The sequence below is a fragment of the Salmo trutta genome, unplaced genomic scaffold (assembly GCF_901001165.1).
Source record: "Salmo trutta unplaced genomic scaffold, fSalTru1.1, whole genome shotgun sequence".
Classification (NCBI taxonomy): domain Eukaryota; kingdom Metazoa; phylum Chordata; class Actinopteri; order Salmoniformes; family Salmonidae; genus Salmo; species Salmo trutta.
Genome location: NW_021822682.1, coordinates 276310 through 296830, shown reverse-complemented (window position 1 = coordinate 296830; position 20521 = coordinate 276310). Strand labels below are relative to the sequence as shown.

General features: G+C 38.9%; 1 protein-coding gene and 13 non-coding genes across 16 annotated transcripts; all 14 read left to right on the top strand.

Annotated features, from left to right (window-relative positions):
- The first annotated feature begins 136 nt into the window (after positions 1 to 136).
- trnav-aac (transfer RNA valine (anticodon AAC)) lies at positions 137 to 209 on the top strand. The gene has a single exon. It is a non-coding gene; the product is annotated as a tRNA-Val (tRNA).
- A 977-nt stretch (positions 210 to 1186) lies between these two features.
- trnav-cac (transfer RNA valine (anticodon CAC)) lies at positions 1187 to 1259 on the top strand. Its single transcript has one exon. It is a non-coding gene; the product is annotated as a tRNA-Val (tRNA).
- A 335-nt stretch (positions 1260 to 1594) lies between these two features.
- On the top strand, positions 1595 to 1667 carry trnav-aac (transfer RNA valine (anticodon AAC)). The gene has a single exon. It is a non-coding gene; the product is annotated as a tRNA-Val (tRNA).
- A 1424-nt stretch (positions 1668 to 3091) lies between these two features.
- LOC115183264 (uncharacterized) lies at positions 3092 to 17241 on the top strand. Of its 3 annotated transcripts, none has more exons than XM_029744607.1 (3): positions 3092 to 4551; positions 12006 to 12009; positions 16853 to 17241. In XM_029744607.1, the coding sequence occupies exons 1-3, from the start codon at positions 3326 to 3328 to the stop codon at positions 16880 to 16882; spliced, it is 1260 nt and encodes a 419-aa protein (XP_029600467.1). In that variant the 5' UTR covers positions 3092 to 3325; the 3' UTR covers positions 16883 to 17241. The 3 variants fall into 3 exon arrangements, with proteins under 3 accessions (XP_029600467.1, XP_029600465.1, XP_029600466.1); XM_029744605.1 differs by lacking the exon at positions 12006 to 12009 and adding an exon at positions 7468 to 7472; XM_029744606.1 differs by lacking the exon at positions 12006 to 12009 and adding an exon at positions 6706 to 6708.
- trnav-cac (transfer RNA valine (anticodon CAC)) lies at positions 9429 to 9501 on the top strand. Its single transcript has one exon. It is a non-coding gene; the product is annotated as a tRNA-Val (tRNA).
- trnav-aac (transfer RNA valine (anticodon AAC)) lies at positions 10265 to 10337 on the top strand. Its single transcript has one exon. It is a non-coding gene; the product is annotated as a tRNA-Val (tRNA).
- Positions 10901 to 10973, top strand: trnal-aag (transfer RNA leucine (anticodon AAG)). Its single transcript has one exon. It is a non-coding gene; the product is annotated as a tRNA-Leu (tRNA).
- On the top strand, positions 11329 to 11401 carry trnav-cac (transfer RNA valine (anticodon CAC)). The gene has a single exon. It is a non-coding gene; the product is annotated as a tRNA-Val (tRNA).
- trnav-cac (transfer RNA valine (anticodon CAC)) lies at positions 14046 to 14118 on the top strand. The gene has a single exon. It is a non-coding gene; the product is annotated as a tRNA-Val (tRNA).
- On the top strand, positions 14460 to 14532 carry trnav-uac (transfer RNA valine (anticodon UAC)). The gene has a single exon. It is a non-coding gene; the product is annotated as a tRNA-Val (tRNA).
- trnav-cac (transfer RNA valine (anticodon CAC)) lies at positions 14674 to 14746 on the top strand. Its single transcript has one exon. It is a non-coding gene; the product is annotated as a tRNA-Val (tRNA).
- trnav-uac (transfer RNA valine (anticodon UAC)) lies at positions 15078 to 15150 on the top strand. The gene has a single exon. It is a non-coding gene; the product is annotated as a tRNA-Val (tRNA).
- Positions 15499 to 15571, top strand: trnav-uac (transfer RNA valine (anticodon UAC)). The gene has a single exon. It is a non-coding gene; the product is annotated as a tRNA-Val (tRNA).
- Positions 16119 to 16191, top strand: trnav-uac (transfer RNA valine (anticodon UAC)). Its single transcript has one exon. It is a non-coding gene; the product is annotated as a tRNA-Val (tRNA).
- Positions 17242 to 20521: the final 3280 nt, after the last annotated feature.

The following is a 20521-nucleotide window of genomic DNA, read 5'->3' as shown; positions in this document are numbered from 1 at the left end:
CTTTGACACGTGCAGTAGGCCCTATACTTTTAACAGAGAATAGTTATTTTCATAAATTCTGTATTTTGGAAATTCCAATACGTGCCATGAATATCAGTAAAATTCGGTTTCCTCCTCGTAGCTAAATGTAGCAGCTGTTTCTGTAGTGTAGTGGTTATCACGTTCGCTTAACACGCGAAAAGTTCTCGGTTCGAAACCGGGCAGAAACAGTGCTCTTTGACACGTGCAGTAGGCACTATACTTTTAACAGAGAATAGTTATTTTCATAAATTCTGTATTTTGGAAATTCGAATACGTGCCATGAATATCTGTAAAATTCGGTTTTTCTCCTTGTAGATAAATGTAGCAGCAGTTTCTGTAGTGTAGTGGTTATCACGTTTGCTTCACATGCGAAAAGTCCTTGGTTCGAAACCGGTCGGAAACAACGCTCAATGACACATTCAAGAAGTATCATAGTGGTAACAGAGAAATTCGTTAATGCCTTATTTTGGAAATTTGATTACGTGCCATGAATATCGTTAAAATTCGGTTTACTCCTTGTAGCTAATTGTAGAAGCAGTTTCTGTAGTGTAGTGGTTATCACGTTTGCTTAACACGCAAAAGGTTCTCGGCTCGAAACCGGGCGGAAACAGTGCTCTTTAACACGTGCAGTAGGTACTTTACTTTTAACAGAGAATAGATATTTTCATAAATACCTAATTTTGGAAATTTGAACACGTGCCATGAATATCTGTAAAATTCGGTTTACTCCTTGCAGCTAATTGTAGCAGCAGTTTCTGTAGTGTAGTGGTTATCACGTTTGCTTCACACATGAAAGCTCCCTGGTGCGAAACCGGGTGGAAACAACGCTCATTGACACATTCAAGAAGTACTATAGCGGTAACAGAGAATTTCATTGATGCCTTATTTTGGAAATTCGAATACGTGCCATGAATATCTGTAAAATTCGGTTTACTCCTTGTAGCAAAATGTAGCAGCAGGTTCTGTAGTGTAGTGGTTATCACGTTTGCTTAACACGCGAAAGGTCCTTGGTTCGAAACCGGGCAGAAACAACGCTCATTGACAAATTCAAGAAGTACCGTAGTGGTAACAGAGAATTTCATTAGTGCCTTATTTTGGAAATTCGAATACCTGCCATGAATATCTGTAAAATTCGGTTTACTCCTTGTAGCAAAATGTAGCAGCAGTTTCTGTAGTGTAGTGGTTATCACGTTTGCTTCACACGCGAAAGGTCCCTGGTTCGAAACCAGGCTGAAACAACGCTCTTTGACAAATTCAAGAAGTGCCGTAGTTGTAACAGAGAATTTCATTAGTGCCTTATTTTGGAAATATGAATATCTTTAAAATTCGGTTTACTCCTTGCAGCTAATTGTACCAGCAGTGTCTGTACTGTATTGGTTATCACATTCGCTTTACACGCGAAAGGTCCTTGGTTTGAAACCGGACAGAAACAGTGCTCTTTGACACATGCAGTAGGTACTGTACTTTAAACAGAGAATAATTATTTTCATAAATGCCTTATTTTGGAAATTCGAATACGTGCCATGAATATCAGTAAAATTCGGTTTACTCCTTGTAGCAAACTGTAGAAGCAGTTTCTGTAGTGTAGTGGTTAGCACGTTAGCTTAACACGCGAAAGGTCCTCGGTTCGAAACCGGGCGGAAACACTGCTCTTTGACACGTGCAGTAGGCACTGTACTTTTAACAGAGAATAGTTATTTTAATAAACACCTTATTTTGGAAATTCGAACGCGTGCCATGAATATCTTAAAAATTCGGTTTACTCCCTGCAGCTAATTGTACCAGCAGTTTCTGTACTGTAGTGGTTATCACATTAGCTTTACACGCGAAAGGTCCTCGGTTTGAAACCGGGCAGAAACAGTGCTCTTTGACACATGCAGTAGGTACTGTACTTTAAACAGAGAATAGTTATTTTCATAAATGCCTTATTTTGGAAATTCGAATACGTGCCATGAATATTTGTAAAATTCGGTTTACTCCTTGCAGAAAAATCAAGCAGCAGTTTCTGTAGTCTAGTGGTTATCACGTTTGCTTTACACAAGAAAGGTCCTTGGTTCGAAACCGGGTGTAAACAGTGTCTATTTGACATGTGCAGTAAGTACTGTACTTTTAACAGAGAATAGTTATTTTCATAAATTCTGTATTTTGGAAATTCGAATACGTGCCATGAATATCTGTAAAATTCGGTTTACTCATTGCAGATAATTGTACCAGCAGTTTCTGTAGTGTAGTGGTTATCAGGTTTGCTTCACACGCGAAAGGTCCCTGTTTCGAAACAGGGCGGAAACAATGCTCATTGACACATTCAAGAAGTACTATAGCGGTAACAGAGAATTTCATTAATGACTTATTTTGGAAATTCGAATACGTGCCATGAATATCAGTAAAATTCGGTTTACTCCTTGTAGCTAAATGTAGCAGCAGTTTCTGTAGTGTAGTGGTTATCAAGTTCGCTTAACACGTAAAAGGTCCTTAGATCAAAACCGGGTGGAAACAGTTCTCTTTAACACGTGCAGTAGGTACTTTACTTTAAACAGAGAATAGTTATTTTCATAAATACCTAATTTTGGAAATTTGAACACGTGCCATGAATATCAGTAAAATTTGGTTTACTCCTTGTAGATAAATGCAGCAGCAGTTTCTGTAGTGTAGTGGTTATCACGTTTGCTTCACATCCGAAAAGTCCTTGGTTCGAAACCGGGCGGAAACAGTGCTCTTTAACACGTGCAGTAGGTACTATACTTTTAACAGAGAATAATTATTTCCATAAATACCTAATTTTGGAAATTTGAACACGTGCCATGAAAATCAGTAAAATTCGGTTTACTCCTTGCAGATAATTGTAGCAGCAGTTTCTGTAGTGTAGTGGTTATCACGTTTGCTTCACACGCGAAAGGACCCTGTTTCGAAACCGGGCGGAAACAAACCTCATTGACACATTCAAGAAGTACTATAGCGGTAACAGAGAATTTCATTAATGCCTTATTTTGGAAATTCGAATACGTGCCATGAATATCTGTAAAATTCGCTTTACTCCTTGTAGCAAAACGTAGCAGCAGTTTCTGTAGTGTAGTGGTTATCACGTTTGCTTAACACGCCCCTTTTTGGAGTTTCAGGAAGTGGAAGAGAAGCAGGTGTCTGAGTGCTTGAGAGAGAATATCGTTGTTTTTGGAGGTCTATTTGCTTTATAAGTTTGAAAGTTTGTGAGTGACTGTAGTGAAGTTTCTGTGAAACTTTTTTGCTATTGTCCCCCATCAGCGTGAGCTGTTTGGGGGATATTGCTTAAAATAACCGGACAGACAACATGGCTTCGACATCAAGAATACAAACGACGACGAGAAAGGACAACAGTGAAATCAGAATGTTAAACGAAGAACTGAAAAAAAGAACAAATGAGAAGGAACTGACGGTGAACGTGGAAATAAGTGGAGAAGGGAAAATAACAACGATGGAATTGCTGAGAGGAATAAAGGAAGTTTGCGGAGCAATACTGGGATGTCGAATGAAAGACGGAAATAAGTATGAAATAACAATGTCTCATGTAAATGGAAAAGAAAGACTAATAGACGGGCTAAAGATAAAGAACTGTCAAATCATGGCTAAAGAATTAGGGAACGATGAGCTGGTGGTGTCCTTTTTGAATTTGCCCGCATACATTACGGATGAGGAGATAGAAGAGAAACTAAAAGGCTGGAATGTGAAGGCGACCACGCCAATCAAGAGGAGGATGTGGCCAGGAATGGACATTGTAGATGGGACGAGATTTTGCAAGGTAAAGTTTACAGACAATGTGCAATCCTTGCCATATTCTACTAAATTTAACACTGTCGAGGGATTTGAATATTTTCGTGTAATCCACGACAATCAAGTGAAGGTATGTAGATTATGTATTCAGCCGGGGCACATACTAAAGGAGTGTCCGGAATTCACATGCCACAAATGTAGTGAACAAGGGCATTATGCCAGAGAATGTCGGAACATAGGAAATGTGTGCAAAATGTGTGACAGACCCAAAGTTAGATGTAGCTGTAACAAGGGAGAAGATCACTTACTTTTGCAAACAATGGACCTCACGTCTGAGGAAGGGGAGGGGAGTGTGCCGATGGAGAGAGAGGATGAGAGTGACATGGAGAGTGTGACTCCAGAGACAATGGCAGATAAGCTTGAAGAGCCTGTAATGTCTTATGGCAAAGCACGAGACGGGGTTTTAGTCTCTGCTGCTGACAAGGTGGAACAGCAGCACATGATGGGTGAAATACATACACAGGTGGAGATGGTGCAAGGTGCTTCTCAGGTGCCTGAGCCAGCTTTAAGCCTGTGTGAGAATTACACCAAAGAGTGGGTTGGGTCCACTGAAGTCACGGGTACTGTTAAAGCGCACTTTTCAAAAGGCTTCACAGCCGCTCCCCCCAAAAATCCAAATAAAGAGACGGATGATGAAATAGATGGTGAGGATCTTCAGTTGTTTGTAAAAAATAAGAGGTCATTGTCGAAAACCAGGGAGATGATGGGATTTGGAAAAAAGAAAAAGTAGGATTTGAAAGGACTTGTTTGACTCTGATTATACTTCTGCAAACATTAATAATGATTACAGTCGCATCCCTAAACGGTAACAGTTTGAGAAACATGAGAAAATTTGAGCAGGTATTAGTGTCTGTTAAGGCAGACATGTTGTGTTTTCAAGAGACCAATTGGACAGAATCCAAAATGCAGGAGATTAAGAGTAAATGGTCTGATTTAATTTTTTGTAGTCATGGAGGAGATAAAACATGTGGTGTGGCTATTTTGATAAAAAATGATGTGGTGCAGAATGTAAAACAAATATATGCTGACAATGATGGTAGACTTATTGTAATTGAATTTGAAGTTCAAAATGTAGTTTTTCGTTTAATTAATGTTTATGCTTCAAATATTGAATCTGAAAGGAGAGAAATGTTTCACAAATTAAAAACACTGTGCTCAGAAAACTGTATACTGATAGGAGATTTTAATGTGAGGTGTAGTAGAATGGATGCCTCTAGTTGTGCTAAATTCAGATATGACTCTTCTAGAAATGCATTATGGAAACTTATGAATGAGGAGAATCTAGTAGATATATGGAGGGCTGAAAATCCAAACAGAAGAGTATTCTCTAGAAGGCAGGTGGTTCTAAAGGAATTAAAACAAAGCAGAATTGATTTATGTCTAGCGAAACAAGAATTGGTGCAGAATGTTAAGAAGGTGTCATATACCTTTACAGCATATAGTGATCATGCAGTAATGTCATTTGAAATGGGTTTTGGTGTGGAGAGGAGAGGAGAGGGGGAGGTGTATGGTGTTTAAATGCCAGTCTGTTAAAGGAGGAAGGATATAGAAATGAAATTGTTGAATGTATTAATGATGAAATGTCTAATGTACTGTTAAAAGAGAATGTGTGTTTATGGTGGGAGGAAGTGAAAGTAAAAGTAAAAAATAGGAGTATTAGGTACGCAAAAAATCATAACCGGTTAGATAAGCAGAAAGAAATAATGCTTAGGAATAGGATGTTGCATGAACTTGAAAAGGCTGATACGGATCCAGACTATGATGTTGTGAATTATTTGAAAATCCATGCAGAGCTGGGTAGTTATGAAAAAAAGAAATGTTTGGGTGCTATTGTTAGGAGCAGGGCACAGTACGCTTTGGAGGGAGGGAAATGTACATCCTTTTTTTGGGGTCTGGAAAAAAGAAAACAAACTAAGAGTTACATTGTAGAGTTGGAAGATGAAAGAGGTGTAAAGGTAAACGATTTTGTTGGGATCTTAGAGACAGTTGAAAACTTTTACAGAAATCTTTACAAAAAGAATGATGTAGATAAAGTGTGTGTTGTAAAAGTGTTGGATACAATTAGTGCCAAAGTATCACAGGCAGAGAGAATGATGTGTGATGAAGAGATTTCGATTATGGAAATCAAGGAAGCAATTGTTAGCACGCAAGGTAATAAAAGTCCGGGTTTGGACGGTTTAACAAATGAGTTCTTGAAAGTCTTTGTAGATATTTTGGCACCCATTTTAGTGAGGGTGTTTCATTATATGGAAGAGAATAAGGAAATGCCTGAGTCTATGTCAACTGGAATGCTAACGATCTTATTCAAAAATAGGGGCAGTAGATTAAAGTTAGAAAATTATAGGCCTATTAGCCTTCTAAATTCGGACTATAAGATACTGACTAAAGTGTTAGTGAATAGGATGAAAAAGGTGATTGGGAGTATTATTGAATCAACACAAGCCTACGGCATACCTGGAAGAGATATTGCAGATGTAATTTGTACAATTAGGGATGTTGTTAATCAAATGAAAAATGAAGGTGGTATAGTTTTAAGTTTGGATTTTAACAAAGCTTTTGATAGAGTGGAGCACAGCTTTTTATTACAAACTATGGAGAGGTTTGGGTTTGGGCCAAAGTTTGTATCTTGGATCAACCTGTTGTATAGTGGGGCTAAAAGTTGTGTGAAATGTAACGGAGTGTTAACAGATACTTTCCCTGTGGAGAGGTCAGTAAGGCAGGGCTGTCCTTTGTCAGCTCTGCTGTACAGTGTTTCTACAGAACCATTAGCTACATTGATAAATAGTAATAAAGGAGTAAGGGGTGTTGGAATCCCAGGTGGTGGTGTCAGTGTTGTACATCAGTACGCTGATGACACTACTTGTACTGTGAAGGATATAGAAAGTATTGGAAGCATTATGGAAATCATAGATATATATGGCAAGGCATTGGGTGCTAAAGTTAATATAGAGAAGACTGAAATAATGTTTGTTGGGGATATCAATGTAAAAGTGTGTGAGATTCCATTCAAGAGCGCAAAGGATTTTATTAAAGTGCTGGGAGTAAACATTGGTGTAAAGGAGAAAGAGGCAAAAGATATAACTTGGACTGGGATCCTTAATAAAGTCAAGCTAACGTTGAATTTCTGGAAAAATAGAAAACTTAAGTTACAAGGGAAAGTAATTGTTGCAAATGCTTTGGTATTATCCAAATTTGTGTATGTTTTGGGAGTCCTGGACATGCCGGAGTGGGTCCTAAATGAATTGAATAATGTGGTGTCAAATTTTATATGGGATGGTAAAGGAGTGAGAATAGCTCAGAAAACATTGATTGCTGACTATGTGGATGGAGGTTTAAAACTTGTAGATTTAGATGTCAAAAGAAAAGCTATTAGGATAAAAACAGTAAAGAAATATTTGTATGACAGTGAAGATTATGGCTGGAAACACTTCTTTAAAGTCTACTTAGAGGAGAGTGGTGGTTGTGAGGATAATGGTTTATTGATGGGGCTTAAAAGGGCCATGTTTGAAAAGGTACCAGATTTTTATAAGGAGGTGCTAAATGCATGGGCAGAGTTGTTGCCTAATGTATATTATGAATGTGGACATATTGACCTGATTATGAATCAACCTATATTTCTGAATGAGAAAATCAAGAACAAAGAAAAAGTTTTGTATAATAAAGTATTTATGAGTGCAGGTCTACGGCAAATAAAAGATTATACATATGAGGTAATTCCAGGGTTTTTACCTGGGGAAGCTATTTTTGACATAATCAATGAATGGGATGAAGAGGTGGGAAGGGGAACAGTGAATAATATGTATAACAAGATAAAGAATAGTATACCAAGAGAATGGGTTGATTTAATAAATAGTGAAGTTGAAAGAGAAGATTTATTTGTATTTCCTAATTTGTTCATTGGTAGCAGTAAGAAGAAAGTACATTTATCTAGTATACCAGTGAAAAGATTGTATAGAATAATGGTAGGAAAAGTGTGTAGAAGGCCGGCTGCTGAGAAATTTTGGAAAGTAGTTTTTCCGGAATTAGATGAAAAAAAGATATGGGAAAATTTAAATGTAAAATAGTAAGGAGTGTGAAAATAATGATTTCAAATTAAGACATAATAGAATATTTACAAAGGTGGTGTTAAAGCAAATTAATGGTGAGATAGAAAGGGAATGCGATGTATGTGGACGTTTCCCGGAAACTCTAATGCATTTGTTTATAGAATGTGAGGATTTAAAATATTTTTTTTTGTAAAGTTAAGGAAATGTTATGTAGAAACTGGGGGGGAGATTTCGTGAAAAAGTATGCGTGGGAGGAACTTTTGTTATTTGGAGTGTCTGGTAAATGTGAGGGTGTTAATGTGTGTTTGTTGAATATGGTTTTGAGTTTTGTGAGGTATGCTATTTTTTGTAGGAGGAATTATGTTTCTTTTGACAGAAAGAGGGTTCAGGTGTGGAGTATCTTTATAGCACTGTTCAGTAAACACATAGATATGTTGTTTAATTATGGGATGGAACATTTTGATGAATCTTTTGTTGAAGGGAGTGGGTTAATTTCACGAGAGGAGAGTGGAGGTATCACTTATAATTTTTGAAAGCACTGTTTTGATATTTACTTTGTTTTTCATTGGGTCCCTTGAATTTGATAGGGGGTGAATTGTTCACCAGCTTCTGTTAGTCTAGTGTCTTCTGTATTGTTCTCTGTGGATTGTACTGTAAACAGTAGATTGTACTGTAAATATTGTAAACAAACATTTTTGATAATAAAAAAATAATAAAAAATAAAAAAATCACGTTCGCTTTACACGCGAAAGGTCCTCGGTTCGAAACCGGGCGGAAACAGTGCTCTTTGTCACGTGCAGTAGGTACTGTAACTTTTAACAGAGAATAGTTATTTTCATAAATTCTGTATTTTGGAAATTCGAATACGTGCCATGAATATCTGTAAAATTCGGTTTACTCCTTGCAGCTAATTGTAGCAGCAGTTTCTATAGTGTAGTGGTTATCACGTTCGCTTTACACGCGAAAGGTCCTCGAATCAAAACCGGGTGGAAATAGTGCTCTTTGACACGTGCAGTAGGTACTGTACTTTTAACAGAGAATAGTTATTTTCATAAATTCTGTATTTTGGAAATTCGAATACGTGTCATGAATATCTGTAAAATTCGGTTTACTCCTTGCAGATAATAGTAGCAGCAGTTTCTGTAGTGTAGTGATTATCACGTTTGCTTCACATGTGAAAGGTCCCTGGTTCGAAACCGGGCGGAAACGATGCTCATTGACACATTCAAGAAGTACTATAGCGGTAACAGAGAAATTCATTAATGCCTTCTTTTGGAAATTCGAATACGTGCCATGAATATCTGTAATATTCGGTTTACTCCTTGTAGCAAAATGTAGCAGCAGTTTCTGTAGTGTAGAGGTAATCACGTTTGCTTAACACGCGAAAGGTCCTCGGTTCGAAACCGGGCGGAAACAGTGCTCTTTGTCACGTGTAGTAGGTACTGTACTTTTAACAGAGAATAGTTATTTTCATAAATTCTGTATTTTGGAAATTCGAATACGTGTCATGAATATCTGTAAAATTCGGTTTACTCCTTGCAGATAATTGTAGCAGCAGTTTCTGTAGTGTAGTGGTTATCACGTTTGCTTCACAAGCGAAAGGTCCCTGGTTCGAAACCGGGCGGAAACAATGCTCATTGACACATTCAAGAAGTACTATAGCGGTAACAGAGAATTTCATTAATGCCTTATTTTGGAAATTCGAATACGTGCCATGTATATCTGTAAGATTCGGTTTACTCCTTGCAGGTAATTGTAGCAGCAGTTTCTGTAGTGTAGTGGTTATCACGTTTGCTTCACACGTGAAAAGTCCCTGGTTCGAAACCCAGCGGAAACAACGCAAATTGACAAATTCAAGAAGTATCATAGTGATAACAGAGAAATTTATTAATGACTTATTTTGTAAATTCGAATACGTGCCATGAATATCTGTAAAATTCGGTTTACTGCTTGCAGATAATTGTAGCAGCAGTTTCTGTAGCGTAGTGGTTATCACGTTTGCATCACACGCGAAAGGTCCCTGGTTCGAAACCGAGCGGAAACAATGCTCATTGACACATTCAAGTAGTACTATAGCGGTAACAGAGAATTTCATTAATGCCTTATTTTGGAAATTCGAATACGTGCCATGAATATCTTTAAAATTCGGTTTACTCCTTGTAGCAAAATGTAGCAGCAGTTTCTGTAGTGTAGTGGTTATCACGTTTGCTTAACACGCGAAAGGTCCTCTGTTCGAAACCGGTTGGAAACAGTGCTCTTTGACACGTCCAGTAAGTTACTGTACTTTTAACAGATAAAAGTTATTTTGATAAATTCTGTATTTTGGAAATAAGAATACGTGCCATGAATATCAGTAAAATTCGGTTTCCTCCTCGTAGCTAACTGTAGCAGCAGTTTCTGTAGTGTAGTGGTTATCACGTTCGCTTAACACGCGAAAAGTCCTCGGTTCGAAACCGGGCGGAAACAGTGCTCTTTGATACGTGCAGTAGGCACTATACTTTTAACAGAGAATAGTTATTTTCATAAATTCTGTATTTTGGAAATTCGAATACGTGCCATGAATATCTATAAAATTCGGTTTACTCCTTGTAGATAAATGTAGCAGCAGTTTCTGTAGAGTAGTGGTTATCACGTTTGCTTCACATGCGAAAAGTCTTTGGTTCAAAACCGGTCGGAAACAACGCTCAATGACACATTCAAGAAGTATCATAGTGGTAACAGAGAAATTCGTTAATGCCTTATTTTGCAAATTCGAATACGTGCCATGAATATCGGTAAAATTTGTTTTACTCCTTGCAGCTAGTTGTAGAAGCAGTTTCTGTAGTGTAGTGGTTATCACGTTTGCTTAACAAGCGAAAGGTCCTCAGATCGAAACCAGGCAGAAACAGTGCTCTTTAACACGTGCAGTAGGTACTTTACTTTTAACAGAGAATAGTTATTTTCATAAATACCTAATTTTGGAAATTTGAACACGTGCCATGTATATCAGTAAAATTCGGTTTACTCCTTGCAAGATAATTGTAGCAGCAGTTTCTGTAGTGTAGTGGTTATCACGTTCGCTTAAGACGCAAAAGGTCCTCGGATCAAAACCGGGTAGAAACAGTGCTCTTTGACACGTGCAGTAGGTACTGTACTTTTAACAGAGAATAGTTCTTTTCATAAATTCTGTATTTTGGAAATTCGAATACGTGCCATGAATATCAGTAAAATTCGGTTTACTCCTTGTAGCAAACTGTAGCAGCAGTGTCTGTAGTGTAGTGGTTATCACGTTCGCTTAACACGCGAAATGTCCTCGGTTCGAAACCGGACGGAAACAGTGCTCTTTGACACGTGCAGTAGGCACTGTACTTTTAACAGGGAATAGTTATTTTCATAAATACCTTATTTTGGAAATTAGAACGCGTGCCATGAATATCTGTAAAATTAGGTTTACTCCTTGTGGCATAATGTAGCAGCAGTTTCTGTAGTGTAGTGGTTATCACGTTTGCTTCACACGCGAAAGGTCCCTGGTTCGAAACCAGGCGGAAACAACGCTCATTGACAAATTCAAGGAGTATCGTAGTGGTTACAGAGAATTTCAATAATTCCTTATTTTGGAAATTCGAATACCTGCCATGAATATCTTTAAAATTCGGTTTACTACTTGCAGCTAATTGTACCAGCAGTTTCTGTACTGTAGTGGTTATCATATTTGCTTTACACGAGAAAGGTCCTCGGTTTGAAACCGGGCAGAAACAGTGCTCTTTGACACATGCAGTAGGTAACGTACTTTAAACAAAGAATCGTTATTTTCATAAATGCCTTATTTTGGAAATTCGAATACGTGCCATGAATATCTGTAAAATTCGGTTTACTTCTTGCAGAAAAATCAAGAAGCAGTTTCTGTAGTCTAGTGGTTATCACGTTCGCTTTACACGCGAAATGTCCTCGGTTTGAAAAACGGGTGGAAACAGTGCTCTTTAACACGTGCAGTAGGTACTATACTTTAAACAGAGAATAGTTAATTTCGTAAATTCTGTATTTTGGAAATTCGAATAGGTGCCATGAATATCTGTAAAATTCGGTTTACTCCTTGTAGCTAAATGTAGCAGCAGTTTCTGTAGTGTAGTTGTTATCACGTTTGCTTCACATCAGAAAAGTCCTTGGTTCGAAACCGGGCGGAAACAACGCTCATTGACACATTCAAGAAGTATCATAGTGGTAACAGAGAAATTCGTTAATGCCTTATTTTGGAAATTTTAATACGTCCCATGAATATCGGTAAAATTCGGTTTACTCCTTGTAGCTAATTGTAGAAGCAGTTTCTGTAGTGTAGTGGTTATCACATTCGCTTAACACGCGAAAGGTCTTCGGTTCGAAACCGGGTGGAAACAGTGCTCTTTGACACGTCCAGTAAGGTACTGTACTTTTAACAGAGAAAAGTTATTTTCATAAATTCTGTATTTTGGAAATTCGAATACGTGCCATGAATATCTTTAAAATTCGGTTTACTCCTTGTAGCTAAATGTAGCAGCAGTTTCTGTAGTGTAGTGGTTATCACATTCGCTTAACACACAAAGGTCCCTGGTTCGAAACCAGGCGGAAACAACTCTAATTGACACGTTCAAGAAGAATCACAGTGATAACAGAGAAATTCATTAATGACTTATTTTGGAAATTCGAATACGTGCCATGAATATCGGTAAAATTCGGTTTACTCCTTGTAGCTAATTGAAGCAGCAGTTTCTGTATTCTAGTGGTTATCACGTCGAACCGAAGACGCAAAAGGTCCTCGGTTCGAAACCGGGTGGAAACAGTTCTCTTTGACATGTGCAGTAGGTACTATACTTTTAACAGAGAATAGTTATTTTCATAACTACCTAATTTTGGAAATTTGAACGCGTGCCATGAATATCTGTATAATTCCGTTTACTCCTTGTAGCAAACTGTAACAGCAGTTTCTGTAGTGTAGTAATTATCACGTTTGCTTCACACGCGAAAGGTCCCTGGTTCGAAACCGGGCGTGTTATAAATATATTTGATAAGCTGGTCTATTGCGCAACACTTATCTGCTGATACAAAAGACACATTCTGTGTTGTACTGATACTAGCTATACACGCACACCTAGAAACAGATTGGCCGAATTAGACCTTACACAGCACTGATAAAATAGGAAATGACCTGATCACAGGGGTCAACGTCCAGTCTCGCAATAATATCTTGTGACTACAGAGATACACAGACAAGGACTCAGTACAAAGTACACACACACACACAAACCCATCCCAGAGGGCTGGGTCAGCGGAACAAAGAACACACTCATGGACCAATGGGGAGTCGATCCCGACCCGAGACCAGATCGTCACTCCACTCATCGACCAGTCAGGAGGACGAATCTACAAGACTCAACATACGTCATTACATTACAATCATGTTGTATAAAACAGATGCACAATATGTTTACGGGGCTTGCTTCCGCTAGTTCCCTAAGAACTGAAAGAACGAGCCAGTGCACGTTTTACCAAATATCTTTGTCTCTTAATAAAGATGCCTTACGATAATTGAATCCACCCGGTCCAGCGTCTTGACTTGGTCTCCTTCTCAAGTAACTGTTCATCAACAGGCGGAAACAATGCTCATTGACACATTCAAGAAGTACTATAACGGTAACAGAGAAAAGTTAATTTTATAAATTCTGTATTTTGGAAGTTCGAGTACGCGCCATGAATATCAGTAAAATTCGGTTTACTCCTTGTAGCTAAATGTAGCAGCAGTTTCTGTAGTGTAGTGGTTATCAGGTTCGCTTAACACGCGAAAGGTCCTCGGTTCGAAACTGGGCGGAAACAGTGCACTTTGACACGTGCAGTAGGCACTGTACGTTTACTGGAGAATAGTTATTTTCATAAATTCTGTATTTTGGAAGTTCGAATACGCGCCATGAATATCAGTAAAATTCGGTTTACTCCTTGTAGCTAAATGTAGCAGCAGTTTCTGTATTGTAGTGGTTATCATGTTTGCTTCACACGCGAAAGGTCCCTGGTTCGAAACCAGGCGGAAACAACGCTCATTGACACATTGAAGAAGTACCATAGTGGTAACAGAGAATTTCATTAATCCCTTATTTTGGAAATTCGAATACGTGCCATAAATATCTTTAAAATTCGGTTTACTCCTTGTAGCTAAATGTAGCAGCAGTTTCTGTGGTGTAGTGGTTATCATGTTCGCTTCACACGCGAAAGGTCCCTGGTTCGAAACCGGGCGAAAACAATGCTCATTGACACATTCAAGAAGTACTGTAGCGTTAACAGATAATTTCATTAATGCCTTATTTTGGAAATTTGAATACGTGCCATGAATATCAGCAAAATTCGGTTTACTCCTTGCTGAAAAGTCAAGCAGTAGTTTCTGTAGTGTAGTGGTTATCACGTTCGCTTCACACGCGAAACGTCCCTGGTTTGAAACCAGGCGGAAACAACGCTCATTGACACGTTCAAGAAGTATCAAAGTGATAACAGAGAAATTCATCAATGACTTATTTTGGAAATTCGAATACGTGCCATGAATATCGGTAAAATTCGGTTTACTCCTTGCAAAACGATCGAGCAGCGGTTTCTGTAGTGTAGTGGTTATCACGTTCGCTTTACACGCGAAAGGTCTTCGTTTCAAAACCGGGCGGAAACAGTGCTCTTTGACATGTGCAGTAGGTACTGTACTTTTAACAGAGAATAATTATTTTCATAAATCCCTAATTTTGGAAATTCGAATACGTGCCATGAATATCTGTAAAATTCGGTTTACTCCTTGCAGAAAAATCAAGCAGCAGTTTCTGTAGTGTAGTGGTTATCACGTTCGCTTCACACGCGAATGGTCCCTGGTTTGAAACCAGGCGGAAACAACGCTCATTAACACATTCAATTAGTACCACAGAGAATTTCATTAATCCCTTATTTTGGAAATTCGAATACGTTCCATGAAAATCTTTAAAATTTGGTTTACTCTTTGCAGCTAATTGTAGCAGTAGTTTCTGTGGTGTAGTATTTATCACGTTCGCTTCACACACGAAAGGTCCCTGGTTCGAAACCAGTGGAAACAACGCTCATTGACACGTTCAAGAAGTATCATAGTGATAACAGAGAAATTCATCAATGACTTATTTTGGAAATTCGAATACGTGCCATGAATATCGGTAAAATTCGGTTTACTCCTTGCAAAACGATCGAGCAGTGGTTTCTGTAGTGTAGTGGTTATCACGTTCGCTTTACACGCGAAAGGTCTTCGTTTCAAAACCGGGCGGAAACAGTGATCTTTGACATGTGCAGTAGGTACTGTACTTTTAACAGAGAATAATTATTTTCATAAATCCCTAATTTTGGAAATTCGAATACGTGCCATGAATATCTGTAAAATTCGGTTTACTCCTTGTAGCTAAATGTAGCAGCAGTTTCTGTAGTGTAGTGGTTATCATGTTTGCTTCACACACGAAAAGTCCCTGGTTCGAAACCGGGCGGGAACAACGCTCATTGACACATTCAAGAAGTACCATAGTGGTAACAGAGAATTTCAATAATTCTTTATTTTGGAAATTTGAATACGTGCCATGAATATCTGTAAAATTCGGTTTACTCCTTGCAGAAAAATTAAATAGCAGTTTCTGTAGTGTAGTGGTTATCACGTTTGCTTTACACGCGAAAGGTCCTCGGTTTGAAACCGGGCAGAAACAGTGCTCTTTGACAAGTGCAGTAGGTACTGTACTTTTAACAGAGAATAGTTATTTTCATAAATTCTGTATTTTGGAAATTCGAATACGTGCCATGAATATCTGTAAAATTCGGTTTACTCCTTGTAGCTAAATGTAGCAGCAGTTTCTGTAGTGTAGTGGTTATCACGTTTGCTTCACACGCGAAAAGTCCACGGTTTGAAGCCGGGCGGGGACAACGCTCATTGACACATTCAAGAAGTACCATAGTGGTAACAGAGAAAATCATTATTTTGGAAATTTGAATACGTGCCATGAATATCTGTAAAATTCGGTTTACTCCTTGCAGCTAAATGTAGCAGCAGTTTCTGTAGTGTATTGGTTATCACGGTTGCTTTACACGCGAAAGGTCCTCGGTTCGAAGCCGGGCGGGGACAACGCTCATTGACACATTCAAGAAGCATCATAGTGGTAACAGAGAAATTCATTAATGCCTTATTTTGGAAATTCGAAAACGTGCCATGAATATCGGTAAAATTCGGTTTACCACTTGCAGAAAGATCGAGCAGCGGTTTCTGTAGTGTAGTGGTTATCACGTTCGCTTTACACGCGAAAGGTCCTCGGTTCGAAACCGGGCGGAAACAGTGCTCTTTGACAAGTGTTGATGATCAGTTACTTGAGAAGGAGACCAAGTCAGGACGCTGGACCGGGTGGATTCAATTATAGTAAGGCATTTTATTATGAGACAAAGATAATTGGCAAAGCGTGCACGGACTCCTTCGTTTAGCTCATAGGGAACTAGCGGAAGAGAGCGCCGAAACATGGTGTGCATCCAATTTATACAATGAAATAACAGTGTTGACATAGGTTGAGTCTAGTAGGTCCGCTCTCCTGACTGGTCGATGAGTGGAGGGACGGTCCATTCTCCAGGTGGTGTCGACTTCCCATTGGCCCTGGGCAGTGTCCTTTGTCCTCGGAGTCCAACACCCCTAAGTGTGTTTTTCTGCTAATTCGTGTCTGGTTGGTTACGATATTCATGGAATGTTGTTTTTTACACCAGTGGTCAGTTCGTGTGGCTAGGGCGCTTTCATGTCTTGACATTTTTGTGTGAGTGCTTAAGTCAGCGATCTGTCTCTGGGTGTGGTCGTGATTGGTATCAGTTGGTTGCTCAATATGTCTCTGGAATTTTGTTGTGTGCTGTTGTGAAGCATGTTGTGCAAATGCCCTCCTTATATATCATTAGGTAAAACGTTAGATTATCTTTATTACAAATCCCCCTCTTCACGTCTGCAAGACGTGACAAAGAAAAAGGGGAACAGGCTTGCTCGGCGGTAGGTACTTGTCGTCTCATTGATCTGAACTTTCACTCGGTCCGTAGCTCACCATCTGCTCCGTTATCATCTCTCTAAAGTTCTGGTTATTAAACCTCTTGCACACGGGACCAAACAACAACCACACAACCCAAACACACTCATACAGGTTAAAGCAGCCCATAATACAGTTCTTGCAACACTTTTCCATTTCCCAAACATGGGCTGTGTTATCAAAAATGTACGTACAGCAATGAACCTAATCATTCTACCTACACCATCCTCTTTGCCCGTAACCTATCGAGAGTTAGTCTATTTTACCAGGTCATGAGGGAGGTGGCGGAAAATTGGTCAGAGAACCTCTTTACTGCATCCCCGGTTTCATTCATGAATCTCTGTTGATTATAAAAGATGTCATTAATTCAATCCACATTATTATTTATTGTCAACTACCAACATAATGTAGTGTTAAAGCCTTCACATATTTGATTCATAACTTTGTATTCATCTGGAACTTCCCTGAGGATGCCAATAGCATCCATCTAGACAAAGCCATTCCCATCCTTATCAAAACTCCTCCTGTACCTACTTTAGCCTCCTATAACTGGTCTCTTATCACTAATTCAAACTGGTTGGACCAATAACCCCAGGGCGCAAGTTCCTAACCACCCTTTGTGGTAATTCTTGTCGTATGCGTCCTTTGCTGGTACTAGCCCACCCTTCATCAGTTATAGGTGCTATGAGGTTACACATTTTCTCCTGTGCTTTCAAACCTAAGTCAGTCACATTAACGATTACCTTTCCAGCCGTTAAAATCATCTCAATTCTCGGTGCCATTCTTGTATCTATAACACTGGTGCTCATCAGGAATCCAGGTGAACCGAGGTGGGTTGGCTGAGTACTTCAATCTGGCCAACCCCAATTCCTGTACAGTTGTCTGCTTCCCCAAGGAATTGTTTAATGCTCACCTAAAATTCTACATCTTGATCTTCTTTGATTCCTTATTCTGTACGTCACTCATCAGTGTATTATATAGTTTATCTTCTACTTCTTCTCAATGACAACGGTATCGTATGATTAGTACCCGAAGGTGTTGGATCTGAATGTATCAGAAAGATTAGATTATGATGCAGCTCAGAGCCTCTACTCTTCCCAAAAACCGCCAACCCTCTCCTGCCCTTAGTCGATCTGCTAGGTACCACCCCATACTCACACCTCTAGGAGCACACACAGTGATGAACGGTCGGGATAGGAAATCTTCGTTAAGGAGGTAACCCCCGGACCTTATTGGTTCTCGGTTCTTCTCCTAACTCTGTGTGTGATCATCAGTGCTCATATGTGTACATACCTTCTTGCAGTGGGTAACGTGGACCCATGTGACTCTCTCAGCTTTTCTAATGGCAAAGGCAATGGTTTAATAGCACCTGGTATGGGCCTTCCCAACGGGACTGCTTCCAGTTTTTTCTCCTCAGGGACTGGATCTACACCCAATCTCCTAGTTGGATTGAGTGAATCACCTTCTCCTGTAATTCACCTGTTGGACACAAAATCTTGGACATACGGGTTTGGTTAACAAACAGTCTTCTCATGTGCTCTGCTAGTATTTCTTCAACTTCTATGTCTACCTGTTCTGGTATCTCTAACTCTGTCATTCTATAGGCTCTACCTGATTAGCTAAACTGTCATCCATCATTTAAAGAGATGGCTCCTAGTAAACCAACTCTAGGGATAATATCTTGACTTAATATTTTCTCTACCATAATCATGTCCACCAAGTAAGTTGGGAATGCTTCTACCCATTTGCTATACTTATCTGTTATTGTTAAACACCCCTTCTTCCCCTCCTTTCGGAATATTTCAATAAGTCCAATTCCAAATGTTGGAATGGATCTTCTTACAAATTTTATTTTTTATTTTTAAGTAATTATCATCTTCTTACAAATTTTATTTTTTATTTTTAAGTAATTATCCTTTAGGCCATCACTCTTTCCTAACTACTCTACTATACTTCCCTCCCCTTGATACATTGCTTAGCCTATGTATCAATATTGCTGCGTATCCATACAATTTCTTTGGTAGGATAAGTAAATTATCCTTATGTCAGATCTTCTCTTGTAGGATGCCCCCTTTCATTTTCTACATGTCCAATTCTCCCTGGGGCCTTCATCCTCGGCTATTCTGTAAAAATTCTCTGTCTAGTTTCTTATCGTCTTTAAGATTTATCTATGCTGCTTTGTATGGTTTTAAATGTCTATGTGCTTGTCTGTGTAAATAGTAACTATAGACCTTCTGCTGCTTTCTAAAATATCATCCCTCTTATTATCCACATTTCAATCATCTGATTAAGCATATTTCTATGTGTTACTATCCAAACGACAGATTAAGACTCATTTCCACAGTCAAACAACTCTCATATCACAGTCACACAACTCTCATATCACAGTCACACAACTCTCATATCACAGTCACACAACTCTCATATCACAGTCACACAACTCTCATATCACAGTCACACAACTCTCATATCACAGTCACAACTCTCATATCAGTCAGACAACTCTCATATCACAGTCACAACTCTCATATCACAGTCACACAACTCTCATATCACAGTCAGACAACTCTCATACCACAGTCACACAACTCTCATATCACAGTCACAACTCTCATATCACAGTCACACAACTCTCATATCACAGTCACACAACTCTCATTTCCACAGTCACACAACTCTCATATCACAGTCACACAACTCTCATATCACAGTCACACAATGCTATTCTCAAACATACCTAATCAATTAATTGTTTTTCAACAATATTTTAACCTGCAGAAATATTTTCACATTTCTATGTCATGGTTAGTTCCTAGGATAATGTAACTCATACATTTACATCTTTCAATACTTCTAAAATGGGGTCCAGGTTTAAAACAATTACAGGGGCACCTTACTATCTTATACTATATCATAAATGGTCTTAACTAGTAAACACAGATTCTAGTTTTCATCCAGTTCATAGATAGCTGACTCAGCCTCAGAGCCTCCTGACTGGGCCCTGTTTACACCTCCACACAGGAATACACACTCAGAGCCTACTGACTGGGCCCTGTTTACACCTCCACACAGGAATACACACTCAGAGCCTTTATAAAAACTCTTCGTCAGGAGCGGTCACCAAGTGAAGATTCACATCCCCATCGCCAAATGTGGTGGTTAATTTCTTTAATATCAATTGAGGAGAGACAAACTTATCACAAGTCAGAGTTATTCTTAAACTAAATCTTTATTCACTTATAAGGGAGCAGGTCAATACAACGTACACATATAAAGTGAATAAACTGAGTGGACAAAAGTACCAAGGTCTTTTATAGCCCATTCAACCTACATGACAAACAGATGTATAGAATGGGTCACAAGGTTAAGATTTGTATGAAAGATAGTTATAATTCTCAGCAGACAGTATCTGCTGTAAAAACAGTACTCTTTGTGTAGAGACCAGGGTCTGGCCCTGGGGTCATCTCTCCCTGGTACCATATAGAACAGAAACATTAACTCATGCTCTGGAATGCGGTCTCTTTAGGTTTTATCACCCAAAAGACATTGTAAATCTCCTGTCAGTGTTTTCTCCCAGAGGCCCATCCTCAGTAGAACACAGACACAATA

Coding starts and splice junctions, on each gene's coding strand:
- LOC115183264 (XM_029744605.1), top strand. CDS start 3,326: ATGGCTTCGACATCAAGAATACAAACGACGACGAGAAAGGACAACAGT.